A 14,316-nucleotide genomic window follows, 5' to 3' on the forward strand; every position below is an offset into this window, starting at 1 on the left:
AGCGAGCACCCCACAGAGGGGCCAGCGCCCCAGGCCCCAAGGGCAGCCAGCCTTGGGCACGCTGATGGAGCCTCTACACGCGGGACAGAGCGCACTTGGTCGGTGGGCTCCACAAACATCTCCTTGATCTCTTGGGGTCACTCACCAATCTCTGCGGCAGCGGCCTGTAGTTTTTTAAGTGTCCGGCTGATAAGCACAACATTGAGTCCTTGTCTTGCTAGCTGGGAGCCAGGGTGGGAAAACCAAAAAAGAGAAAGATGATAAGCAGATAGGGAAGGCTCGTTTTAAAGGTGAATTGGAGCATCACCCACTTGGTCACAGCGTGGTGTGCTTGCTTCTCCTGGCTTTAAATGCGACAAAGGTTCTGGATTATGAGCGAAACAGCCACACTGGGCGAGGCTACAGGTGACACGCCAGTAGTGTCGACTGTCGTGCTCGTCATGTGCCGAGAACTATTCTAAGTGGCTTTTGTCTACAGACCCACGATCTGAATGCCCTCTCATCAGAAATGTCGGGGGTCAAATGGTGCTGGAATTCAACATTTGGAGGGTTTTATAGTACAGTTTAGATAACAAGTCTAGGGCAGCTCCCCCTGTTACAAAGAGGCATTTCTGCAGGAACTTTTGAGCTGCTTCCTACAAGGACCCTCTCGTCATGGCCCCCTCCCCTCGGGCATGGTCATGAGCCTGCGTCCTCTCTGTTCTCTGGCTCCCAGCAGGACAAAAAATAGAATAAGGAACCAGAGGGTAAACCGAGGCTTCCCTGAGACCAGGAAGGAGCTCTTCTTCAGAGTGGGTTGTGCCTCGAAGCAGGGGGCTGAGCAGCCGTGTGCGCATTAACATGGCACAGGCGACAGGCAAACTCGCTGTGCCCAAGACTCCTCACACCTAAAACTGCCACCGGGAGAAAAGCTAGAGCTTTCCCTGAAGACAGAAGGAAAAACCAGCATTCGTTTAAACAGAGACTGATGACATTTGAGTTAGTGACCAAGGGGCCCGTTAAGTGAAATCTTTCTCTGTGGTTTTAATTCAGTGATTTATACTTTTATTTTTTTTAATTGTGATAAAATACATATAGCATAAAATCTGCCATCTTAACAAATATATGGCCTGTTTCATGAATCTACATGTCATCCTTGTGCAGAGCCCTGCTAATCTTCTCTGTATCATTCCAGATTTAGCATATGGGCTGCAGAAGCAAGCACTGTGCCATTATTTTAATACGGAATTATATATTACAGAAAACACATAAAGAGCTGAATCAAAGACCATAATATGTGATCTCCAATAGCCAACAATTCAATCTTCAAGCCAGTGGTTTCCAAATCACCCAGGGAAATGTCAAATTCCCACCCAAACCATTCAAATAAAAATGTCTGGGTTGGAAGCATCAGCATTTACATCTTTTTCTATTTTAATTTATTAAACGATATTATGAAATATGCAAGTAACGCCCATTGTAAAAGATGTCCCGGAGGCCCCCCGGGCCTACTTCCCTTCCCGCCCCCAGGCTCCTGTGGCCTTCAGTTCGGTGTTGACCCTTTTGCCTTTTTCTCTGCATCTACGTGTATATAGAAGTACATACAGAAATAAACATTCGTTTTGTGGGGTTTCTTTTTCCTTTCACACTTCATAAATGGCATTGTAAATACTGTGTTTTTACCTTAATGGTGTGTCTTATCTCTAAATATCATATCTATCTCCGAATCAGTACGGCTTGAGCCACTTGATCCTTTTTTATTGCTTCATAGTGTCCCGTAGTTCACTTTTGGGTGGGCACTTAAGTTATTTTCAAGTTTTCCTATTACCAATATTGCTACAATAAACCCCTTTCTGTATAGCTCTTTGTGTATACAAGCAAATTAATTGCTAGAGTAGATAGGCAACAAGTGGAATTGTTGTATCAAAGGGTGCCTGTTTTTTAAATTTTAACAGTGTTGCCAAAATGCCCTCCCTTAAAAAGTACCACCAAAAATACAACCATAGTTATTTCTTCACACTCTGGCCAATAGTTTTTATTAGCAACCTTTTCAACTTTTCCCAACCTAGTGGTCAAGAAATTATATCCCTATATTGTTTTAACTTGTATTTCTCCAATTATCAATGGGCCTGAGCACTTTTTTGTATGTTTCTGTGAGTTACCAGTGTATACACTTTGCCCTTTCTTCTACTGGCTTGTCATTTTCTTATAAATTTGTAGGTGTCTTGTGGTTTTTTTAATATATTCTGGGAATTCATTAGTTGCCTACTATATATTTAGCAAGTATTTTCTCTCTTATTTTTGGCACCTTGACCATACATTATATACTAATTTTCATGTTATCAAGTTTGTAGATATTTACTATGGCTTCTTAAAAATTTCCTTTATGAACTTCCCTAACTCTAAGGATATAAATATATTTTCCTATAACCCTTTACAGTGTTTTTATCTTTCTTGTTTCTTTTTTAGAATAATGTGAGTGTGAAATCATCCAGCATTATTTTTTTCAAAATGGGTGGCAATTTTCTTGACAACATTTTTCTATTTTTCCATTCCTTCTAGATTTAAAATGCTAACTTAGTCATATGCCACATTCTTACATGTACGTGGGTCTGTTTCTGATCTACCTGGTCTGTTTCACTGACTTACTAGCCAATTTCTGTGCGAGTGCCACTTGTGATTTAATCACAATCTTATAAGAGGCTTTGATATTTGATATGTGGAACTGGAAGTTCCTACCAGTTATTATTCTCTTTCAAAATGTGTTTATCTTCTGAGTTTAACTTTCCAAATAAATGATAAAATTGTCTAGTCAAGTAGTATAGAGAAATTAGAGATATGTAAGGGAAATAATATTTTACAATCTTATGATTTTTGCAGTAATCAGTTGTCTCATCCATAAATTTGGTATCCATTTATCCCAATCTCATGTGTTCTTCTAAAAACTTTTAGAAGCTTCTTCATATAAATCTTGGACATTTCTTGTTAGTTTACATTAGTTAGCATAACATTAGCTCACATCGCAAAGAAGTCCAAAATTTCAGTGGTTTCACACAATGAATTTGTTGGTTGTCTTATATAGTAAACTCTATTTCACATAGTCATTCAGGTCCCATGGCTGAGAAAGTCTTTGTCATCTTCAACACTGGGTTTCTAAAACTGTTTTAGGTGTTCACAGCCAGCCAGTGCAAAGATTAAAAGAGGGTAGAGAAGATACATCCCCTCCTTTAACCACCTTGACCAAGAAGTGACACACACCATTTCTGCTTGATTTCATCGGCCAGTGTAGTCACATGGCCCCACATAGCTGGAAAGGAGTCTGGGAAATGCCCCGGCTGGCCACCACTTCCAGCTACAACTCTCCACCGTGGAAAAAAGAGTAGGGGGCTGGGAGGACATTTAGCTGTTCCTGCCACCAGTACCTTACATTTATTTGTTGTCATCATGAATTAAGTAATTATGGAAAGCAGAAGAAACTCTAGGATGAAATACCTAGGTTCAATTCCTGTTTCCATCACTTAAACCTGTACGCACAAGTTACTCAACCCAGACTTTCCTCGTTGGCAAATTGAGGACACCAATAGACATACTTCATTAAATTGTTCTGAGAATCAAATGCACAAACACACTAGAAGCGCATGGTGCAGAGCCTGTCGCACAGCAAGCGCCCAAGAGCGTCAGTTATTTGTTCTATGTATCCTACTCGGTTACTCTTGGTGGTTAGGAACTCTGCCCAGCCACCAAGGCAAACGAATTCTTTTATTCATTGTAATAGTTTCTTCCTCAATGCTTGGCTTTCCATCTTAGACAATGATATTCTCTACAAGGTACAGTTTTGTCCCTTCCTCTCCAATATTTGCATACTTTTGGCCTCTTTATCTTGGCTAATATCTCCTGCACTCTGTTAAGCTAATATATGGTCTGTTCTCTACCATACTGAGAACACTTAGAATGTTTCTCAATACAAAGTATGAGGTTTCCTGTTATTTCTGGAAGTTATTTTTTTATCAACTTGAGAACATTTTCATCTATTCCTTTTTGCCAAATCACTTCTTTTTTAAGTGGCTGGATTCAGTTTGCTAATACTTAACTTGGATCCCAATTCTCTTATGCTACCTTTGTCCCATTTTGATATCAGAATCATGCTAATCTGTCTACACAATTCCTGAAACATGTAGGGTCACCTACTTGTCCCAGCATTTTCCCAGTTTTAAAACTCAAAGTCCCACATCCCAGGATCTGCCCCAGTCCCAGGCAAATCAAACTGGTTGGTCATCCTAGAAATGTTTTTGTTTTTGTTTTTTTTCTTATTCCTTGAAGATTTAATAATATTTACTTGTAAAAAATATCTGGGTTTCTTATTTAGGTATAGCTATTCATAACTGCCTCTTCCATCTCAGGCATGACTTGAGCCAACTTTGATTATTTATGTTTCCATAGAAAATCATGTCTTTCATCTAGATTTTTAATTAACACAAAGATTTAAATAGTCTTTCTTTCTTTTTTCTTCTTCCTCTACTTTTTTTTTTTTTAATCTCCTTGTCTGTAGCTAGGATCCTAATGTTGTTCCTTTTCTTTTTTTCTTTTTCTTGAGTTTTTGAAAGATTTCATCCCTTTTCTGTTATTTTTTTTTAAGAACAGTTTTGAATGATCTGTTCATTTCTGTGTCGCCTCTGTCACCCACTTTTGTTCTTCTCTTTATTAATTTCTTCCTTCTGTCTCTTTTGGATTTATTTTGTTGTTCCCTTTCTCAGATTTCTTGAAAACTAAGACTACTTAGAGTCTTCCTTATTTTCTAAAAGAGTCATTTAAAGCCAAAAATCTTCATCGGCATAGCACTTAGACCATAAATCAGAGGAGTGTTCATTTTTATTTTTTCTTTAATATTGGAGCAACACCGAAGTATAACTTTTTAATATAGATGAGAGGGTGGATATCATTTTCTAAGATCACTTTTAATTTTATTGCAAAGTAGTCAGTAAACACATGGTATTTTTTTTGCTATTTGTAACTTATCACAATTTTCTTTTTAGCCCAATAAGTGGACTTTTATGAACGTTCCATGTGTATCCTTAAGGAATGTGTATTTGCTCTTTGTTGGCTAGGTTTTATATATTCTTGTCTCTTAAATTAAAGTTGAGGTTTACCAAATAGCTTACCAAGTACTGGTTAAACCGGTATGAGAGGGTATTCAAATTCCTTATAACCTTGATTATTTTTATTTATGTAATAAGATGTTAAATTACAAGTTTCAACAGAAATACAAAGACCCAATAGAAATCAGATCACAAAGTGATTTCAGAGAGAGAACCAAGAAAAAAATATGCAAAATAAACCTAAAAACCGATGATGTGGTCCTTGAGCCCATCCCCAGGGCACCCCACACTCATATTAAAAAAAATATGACAAGATAAAGAGCGTGACAATTAAGAGAGTTTCATGAAGAGGATTTCTTTGGTTCTGTCTGCTGTCAAGCTGTGACTCCTATCCCCAAGGTCAGGGTGAGAGAGGAGCATTACCTACCTCTTGCCTCAAGTCAAGGGAGTGGGATACCATCCATCTCATTTCATATTTTATATGCATTGTACCTTCTTGTTTATCGCTCCCCACCTTTGTTTTTGCCTGAATCAATCAGCAATGCTGTGGTCACAAGTTAACCCTGAAATCTCAGCAGTTTAACATAACAAAGGTTTATCTCTTACTCATTATGCTCAAACTGTAGACCCATTTGACCAATGCTCCCCCAAATCTATAGAGGAAGAACCACGGCTTCTCAGTGCTCTGTCTGGCATTGGAGCTTTCTGCTGCCGTGGGCTAGGCCACCATTCAGACTTGGTTGAGTTTTTTTCCTGGACCAGATATGGGAGAGAACCTGTGTGTGGTGAGATTCTATGCAAAATGTCCACCGCAAGGCAAACAGACCTCAGCAAAAGCAGAGGTGGGGAGGCATTCAGGGCTGGGAGGTCAGGGTGCAAGATGAGAGCCCATTCACGAGAGCCATGTGAGAAGAGCTCGCTGTGCTGGAGAACCCAGGAATGTGCCCCATAGGGAGCATGAGCATCAAACTGTTACCAGGCCCAGACAGCCAGTCTCCCTCTCATAATGATACCAGGCATTTCCTTCCTTCCCTCTGCTCACCCTCTCTAAACTCCTGCTCCCCGCCCCTGGCAGGCTCAGACACCTCAGCGTGCAACCAGGAAAGAGAAACAGCCCATAGCACTATGTCACGTCCCATGAGCATGGTCTCCAAAGCAGGTCCCAGCTGCAGGAAGGGAGAAGATTTAACTGTAGTTCATGTTCAGCATCTTGATTATTGCCGGTGATTGGCCACTGGGACTGTGGAATCGAAATCTGTTCACATCTGGAAGTGACCAGAAGACTTTGTTTTACCTAAGAGGGATCAGTGAAGTAACAGGACCAGAGGCAGAGAAAGAACCAGAGCTGTGGGACAGGTTCAAAGAGACAAAGGGAAACTGTGACCATGAGTGTGTCCTGTGAGTCCTACCAAGACCACTTATCTAAAAAACTGGTCACACTGTATTATTTCTGTTTCTGAAAAAGTCATGGAAATCTCCCACAGTGGTTGCAAATTCATCAAATCCTTCTATTTCAATCAGTTTCTACTTTCAGTATTTTGAAGTTGTATCGTCAGAAATAGAATAGGCTCAATATGAATAATATGAAGCTTATCAATATGAACATTTTTCTTTTATTATCTTGAATTTTATTTTGTCTAATACTGATATTGCTCCCACTCTTTTCCTTTCTTTTTGCATTTTCCTAGGATATATTTTTCCATCCCTTTACCTTCAACCTTCCCGTATGTAACATTGGATTTTATTTTTTTAGCTCCTTCTGAATATTTGTTATTTATTAGGAAATATAACCAAGTCACATTTATTGAGATTGCAAATTTACTACAATGGCTCTGGCTATCCTGTTTTAGTTTTTCTATTCACTGTGTTTCCTTTGTTATTGTTCTCACTTTGCAGTAAGCAAGACAGGATAGGCAAAGCTGGAGTGACAAAATAGCCCCAAATCTCAGTGGCATAATACAAGAGAGGTTTGTTTATCCTCACACCATGTCTTCAGCAGAGAACCCAACAGTCCAGGCCACCCCCCATCACGTGATCACTCAGGGATCTAGGTTTTTTCCCAGGGCTCAAACTGAGATGAGGGAAGCAAAGGACCTAGGTGCAAAATTTAAGGAGGGCCTCACTCTCAGGTACACGGTCACCACCCATGCCTCACCTCAGCCCCAGCCGTAACTTTTCTATCCATTGGCTCCACTGTCTCAACACCAGGCCTCCACGGCTTTGCCTAATATTGGGCAGTTGAGAACTGAACTTGGTTATACTATAGCAAAGACAAATTCGTATCTTTTTGGAAAATAAGTTACAAAAACAAGAACAGCCTTTTTTTTTTCCAAACTAAATACAGAAAGACCAATTCTATATCTGGATTAGTAAAACATTTCCATAAATGAAAAATATTCACAAAACAGTAAACATTTCATAAAAGTACTTACAAGCAAAAGAATATACACCAAACATATTAGCAAGGTTGCATGTGGGAGGAATAGAAATGGGAAATGGGAATGAAAGAAAAGAAATTGAGAGAGGGACCTTGTACGGATTGATGATAGCAATTTAATCTCCTGTGTCTCAGATTAACAAACAAGAAAGAGGGTATTTCTGGTTTTTGTTTGTTTGTTTTGTTATTTAGATTCCACATATAAGTAAAATCATACAGCATCTAGGTTTTTTTTTTCTATCTGGCTTATTTCACTTAGCATAAAACCCTCTAGGTCCATCCATGTTGTTGAGAATGGCAAGATTTCATTCTTTTTTATGACTGAGTAACATTCCATTGTGTATACATACCATGCCTTCTTTATCCATTCATCCCTCAGTAGACACTTACATTGTTTCCATATCTTAGCTACCGTAAGTAATGCATAGGAGATGGGTGAAACAGGTGAAGGAGATTAAGAGGTATACACACTTCCAAGTCACAGGGATGGAAAGTACAGCATAGAGAATATGGTCAATAATATTGTAATAACTTCTTATGGTGACAGAGGGCAACTATACTTATTGTGGTGAGCACTGGGTAATGTATAAAATTGTCTAATCATTGCATCATATACTAACATAATGTTTATGTCAACTACATGTCAATTAAAAATGTATATATATATTAAATTCTACTGGAAAAAAATAAGAAAGAGAAGGAAGAAGAATAAAAAGAGAGTGAGGTGAGGAACAGGGAAGGAAGGAAAATAGAAAACACTAGGGCACACCTGCCTGGGTAGACCTATATTTTCATGGAAATAAGTGTAGTGTAGATGTGTCATCTCCCTACCATCTGTTACTTATTAATTATACCAATTCTAAGTTTTACAATAACCATGCTACCAAAGTTAATTTTCTTGTTTGTAAAAGCTTATTTTACAGCTGCCTTTAGCCATTCTAGTTTATTTTTTAGCTAAGTTTACCCCTAACCTTATCAATGAATAAGCTCATTTGCATACTTTCTGACAAAGAATTTTATATTTCCATGTTAAATTGTGAAAGAAAACTTCATCCCAAACTTAAATACAGGCAAAATGATGATTGCTTGATTTTTTTTTTTTTTAAGATCACCCTAGAATGTTTTCTAAGAAGCCTTGACCTCAACTAAGACTTTGGGGCATGTAACTTTGCTGTTAACAGAATTTTAACAGTCCTTAGCCAAAGAAAGTACAGACAGCTCACAGCCAGCAAAGTTAGGGACAGAGGACTTGTCAGGACTTCATAGTCTGGCAGAAAAACTAACCCAGAGGTGGCATAGTTATTACCCTGTAGAAAGGTGGCCCATCTTGTACCTAACTTGGCAATATTATTGCGCATTCCTTTCCAACTGACTATTTAAACCCTTATTTCTCAAACACTCTGCAGTCAGCAGTTTGGGTTCCTACTGGATCCTTCCTTCCTAAGTTGAATAAAACTTTAACAAGTGCTACCACGTATCTTTGTTTGAGAATTGTGTTCGTACAACACTGAAGATAAAATATTGGTCAATCCTTTAAGTTATTTGGCTAAAGGGCCACAACAGTTAGACTATAACCCTAATATCTACAAGATTTCAGAAATGACTGGACTACCGTGTTCTAGTAAAGACAAGGAATATCAGAGCGGAGTTTTTAAATCTCACTTTATGATATTTTCAAGAAATACACCTAAAACATAAGGTCACAGAAAGGTTGAAACTAAAAGGAGAAAACAATTTTATACATAAGGTGAATACCAACCAAAAAGAAAAAAGGCATAGCTTTATTAATGTCAATCAAAACGGCTACTAAAGCATGTAAGTGTTACTAGAAATAAAGACTAGTAAAAAGTTCAGGTCATCAAAAAGATACAGAAATTCTAATCCTGGATCACCTAATAGAATAACCTAAGGAGAGTTGAAAAATACACCATCAGAACAGGAGATTTTAATTTCCCTTTTTGGTAGTTGTTGGGTGATACACACAAACATTTGGTAAGGATACAGGGTATTGAATCCACATAAATAATACACTTGATCTAATAGGCATGTATATACACTAAACAATTGCAGGTAACATTCTTTCAAAAGTTGAGTCTTTCAAAAAAAATGGATGAAACTGGCAAATCTCCAGGAAAATTAATCAAAAAGAGAGAAGGCACAAGTAAACCATAAGCAATAATAGGAATGAAAAGGTGGGCATAATTAGAGATCCAGCTGAGATTTAAAATACAGAAAGGGGGTTAAGAGAGGGAACTGAACACAATAGTTAATTTTGCTACCTCCTGAAATCCCATTAAATGGGAAACAACTTCTTTCAAGAAAAACATAAATCCACAGGGAGTAAAAAGAGACAAGAGCAACCCCAAATTTTTGGTTCCTAGACAGTAGACCGACAGAATCCCAAGTCTTACAACAGAAATGGGAAAATTGATACCACTAAAATCGTCAAAAGTCCCAGGCAAGGCCAGCACCGAAGCTGGGGCAAAGGGGGAGCTAAATGGGGTGGGGGGGAAGTTGGGTAAGAGCTGTCGGAGAAGCCATTAGAGCCCTAGATGCCCACCTCCGTGCCACACGTTGAAGACAGGGGTCCTCTCTGAGAGCAAGGGGATGCCCAAACTATGCCCCTACCAGTTCCGACTCCAGAAAGATGGCAGCCAGGGCTTTGCTATTCAGGCAGGAGGTTAGCTCTTCTTTGGGGAATCTCACCCACATCAAGACACTGGCTGGGGGCTCCCCAGCACGCAGCATGAGCCACTCACACTCAGCTCCACGCCTCCCCCGCGCCCCCCTGCACGCTCAGACAGTCCAGCCAGAGTTCTCATCCCCCTCAGCCAGCTCTCAAACCCGGACAGACCAAGGGTTATCTATGGAAAGCTGCTAATGTGAAAGACAGAGAGCCAAACAGGAAAAAAAAAAAAAGCAACTTGGAAGGAGAAAAACAGTTTTTTGAAAGCAGAAAAAAAAAAAGAAAAAAAAATATATATATATCTATCCCAGAGGGATAAGAGAAGTTGTTACTCTCTTCAAAGAACAGGCTGCTCCACAAAGCCGCAAACAAAACACAAACGAGCTCTCAGAAATGGAAACAATTTCTCATTTCTTAAAAAATTTTCATTCTTAAATTTTTAGAAATTTGAAATTTCAAAAGCAAATGGCAAAAAGTGAAAAGCTCAATAAAACAGGATAAAATGAATGCAATCCTTTTGCAGAAAGGAAAGCAGAGACAAAATGGAAATTGTGAGGGAAAAAAGAGACAAGTAGAGGATGATTTCAGGATCTGAATAATAGGAGTTCCAGGAAAAAAAAAAAAAAAATGGCATCTGAGTAATTGGAATTCCGGAAAGTAGAGAGAAAGCGGGGAGAGTGTAATGGGGAGAGTGTAAACGCCCTGGTGCAACTTGCTTTATGGGGTGACCCGGCTGTGTCCCCCACTGCCTAACCTCTCGATACTTCTGCTCACTTTCTGAACATTCTCAGGTATTTTGTGAACCAAATGACAACCTTGGACTAAATTCCTTTCCTGCTTTCACTTTTTGAACATAGGAAGAGAATGCTACAAAAAAATTATGCCAATAAATTTTAAAACTTAGGTGAAATAAATATATTTTGAGAAAAATATAAATTTCCAAAACTTATACAAGAAAAAATTAAAAATTCAAATAGTTCTATAACCACTAAAAATAACAATAATAATAAGGTGATACTGACAATGGTATAAATGAGTAGTTTAAATTGTCCCACAAAGAAAACTCCAGTGACAGATGGTTTTACAGATAAGTTCTATCAAATATCCAAAAAAAAAAAAAGGATCATGCCTAAATTGTGCAATCTTTTTCAACTATGAAAAAAAGGTAAAATTCCCCCATTCAGTTTATGAGGTCAATATAACTTTGACACCAAAACTTTGGAAGCTAGTTGGCATTATCTAGATATGTTGACAATGCATAACCTACAGGCGAGCAATTCTGCCCCAGGGCATGTTCTCAACTCTTGCACAAGACCTTCAGGAGGCATGGACAAAGTGTTCGTACCAGCAAAAATGTCTATCAACAAAACAAAGTATAATAAATTGGGACATATGTATGTCACAGAATATTATACAATACTGAAAATGAATGAACTGTGTTCTACACACAACCGTATGGGTGAACCCCAAAAGCATAATAATGACCAATAAGAAACAGATTACAGAAGACAAATGAATCAATTCACATTAGGTTCAAAACAAACACTGCAACCAATATGTTGTTTAGGGATACATGCATGTGTAATATAACTTTTATTTTTAAGTCAGAAAATTGTTAACATGATGTTCATGATCATGCTTCTATTTGTGGGGGTAACAGAGGGGGGACACAAAGGCATGACATCTGTGACCGGACGGCAGGCTTCAAGGACGCTGGGGATATTCTCATTCTTAAGCTGAGTGATAAGGGACACATTTCTCATTTTATGACTTTTTGTAATCACATCTATGGATTATATACACTCCTGTCTGATCCATCTCTGTCTCTCTCTCTGTCTTGCACACATGCACACTCCAGTAACGTGGGATAGTCAAAGCCTGGGTCAGAAATTACAGGGTTGAGGTCAAGCCGCTCAGTAACAAGGCAATGAGTCCAGGGGAACATAAAACTAATTAAAAGCTGCTATTTTCACTTAAGGCAAGAGGATATTCTCTTAAGGAAAGAGAATAACGTGAGAGCGCAACAGGAGTACTTTAGAGGAGAGGCATTTAGACATTAGGAAGAAGAATTTCCTTGCCGAAAAGACCATAATTGCCAAATAAATGTGTGAGGACACTCAAAAATAGAGCAAAGCAGCTCTTTTTCTTGGGTTGGTCTGAGGCAGAGCTGGCCAAGTGATTTTAATCCAAGGGCCAGGTCCGTGCCAGAACCTTGGCTGCCGGGAACACGGACGGCAGAAGCGCTATGCCCCTGTCGGCCACACTGGGGCTGGGAGCCCCGCCTGCAGCGGCAGCCGTCCCAGATGTTGGGGAGCACCACTGGAACTGCCCAGAGGTGGAGGAATGAAACCACACAATTTTTAGTCATGCGTTTTGCTTCCAGTATTCTCTGGGCAGTAATAAAGAACACATACATCAGAGAAACAAAAAGTAGATGACGACCTTTTTGCTGTTTTCTTCTTTACATCTCTTTAAATTAAAAAAAAAAAGTATGTAAACATCATTAGCCATCAGAGAAAGGCAAATTAAAACCACAATGAGACATCAGTACCCAGCTCTCAGAACGGCAATCATAAAAATTAGGGACAACACCAAATGCTGGAGAGCACGTGAAGAAAATGGATTACTCATCCGTTGCTGGTGGGTAGGGTATGGTCACTCTGGGAAATAATTAGGCAAAACTTAAAACTTAAAAAAAAAGACTAACCAACTAATCACGCAACTATCCCACCACCCAGCAACTGCACTCCTGAGCATTTATCCCAGAAAAACAGAAACTTCTCTTCACACAAAAATTTATATACAAATGTTTATAGCAGCTTCATTCGTGTTGCCAAAAACTGGAAACAACCTAACCCAGATGCCCTTTAGTGGACGACTAGTTAGACAAACTGGCACATTCATACCATGGAATACTACTCAGCCATAAAATGGAACAGACTATTGATACAAGAACCCACCCAGATCTCTAGAGAACTGTGCTGGGTGAAAAAAAAAAAAAAAAGTCAATCCAAAAAGGTTTCATAGCGTATGATTCCATTTACATAACATTCTTGAAGTAACAAAATTATAGAAATGGGGACCAGATGAGTGGTTGCCCGGGGTTAAGGAGGGAGAGGGACATGTGTGGGGAGTGGGTGGGTGCTGTGTGGAGCTCAGCTGGGAAGCCAGAGGGGCTGGCCCTGTTTAGGGTTAGTTGGTTGGCTTTTTGCACCAGCCAGAGCAGCTATATCTGCTCCCTTAGGGAGCCCTGCCTGTGACCGGGCAGCACCCACTGGGAACCCTGAATGGCTGGAACCCTGGGAGGCAGTAAATTCGATGTCTTTGACCTAAGCCTACTTGGGTGTTTGTAGTTATTGGGATTTTCTTGTAGCCTCCAGTAATCAGAGGTAGATTAAGACTACAGCTCTCCTCCCCCACAACCCAGCCAGCAGATGGTATGTTACAAAATGCAAGCAAGGCTCCAACCAAACCCTGCCACCCAGAAACATTTATTAGTAGGCCGGCATCAAAACAGTCATGAACCTGGTCTTAGAGGTTTGTGGAGTCCCAGCTCTCCGTCCCTTATGCACTCTGTGAGTGCCTTGCATACAGCTCATCCCAGGTAAATATGATAATGCTCGCCTGCTGGAGACAGGATATGGTCAACCCTCTAGTGGGGTCAGGAATCCTCCACAAAGCGACTAAAGAGACTAAATCAGCTCAAGGCCAAGGGCCTACTCTGCTGCACTCACAGATCTGACATTTTTGTTCCTACAAGGGTGGAAGTGACTGTACAAGATTTCTAGCCAATCCACATATCTTGAACTGCATTTCTTCAGGAAATTATTTATAACATCTGTTAGGCTAAGGGAAGACCGTCTAATGAAAGTCCAGTTAACTGAAGCATAAAGGTTGATGAACTCTGATTTAGCATCTTTAAAAATTAACTGAACACTGGATTTAGCCAGGGTCCTGGCTAGAAACAGATAGCACAGCCTAGTTGGGTAACTTGAGGAGAGTTTAATAAAAGGATGTTTTTACAATGTATGGGTATGGTGTAAGGAAACGACAATACTCTGGGGCTAATAACAGCAGAGCCTCTGTCACCTGTGTGCCCCAAAGGGCTGGGGAATGAA

The 14,316-nt window shown here is 39.6% G+C and overlaps 1 protein-coding gene and 1 non-coding gene across 2 annotated transcripts in view; both read right to left on the reverse strand.

The window, feature by feature from the left end:
- The window catches only part of HSD17B3 (hydroxysteroid 17-beta dehydrogenase 3), a 40,513-nt gene that overhangs the window by 14,629 nt on the left and 11,568 nt on the right, over positions 1–14,316 (reverse strand). The window contains exon 3 of the mRNA XM_032392990.1: positions 146–221. Coding sequence (XP_032248881.1) covers positions 146–221 — 76 coding nt within the window. The remainder of the gene's footprint in view (positions 1–145; positions 222–14,316) is intronic.
- Positions 1,099–1,204, reverse strand: LOC116624798. Its single transcript, XR_004297954.1, has one exon. It is a non-coding gene; the product is annotated as a U6 spliceosomal RNA (small nuclear RNA).

The sequence above is a fragment of the Phoca vitulina genome, unplaced genomic scaffold (assembly GCF_004348235.1).
Source record: "Phoca vitulina isolate PV1807 unplaced genomic scaffold, GSC_HSeal_1.0 scaffold70, whole genome shotgun sequence".
Lineage (NCBI taxonomy): Eukaryota > Metazoa > Chordata > Mammalia > Carnivora > Phocidae > Phoca > Phoca vitulina.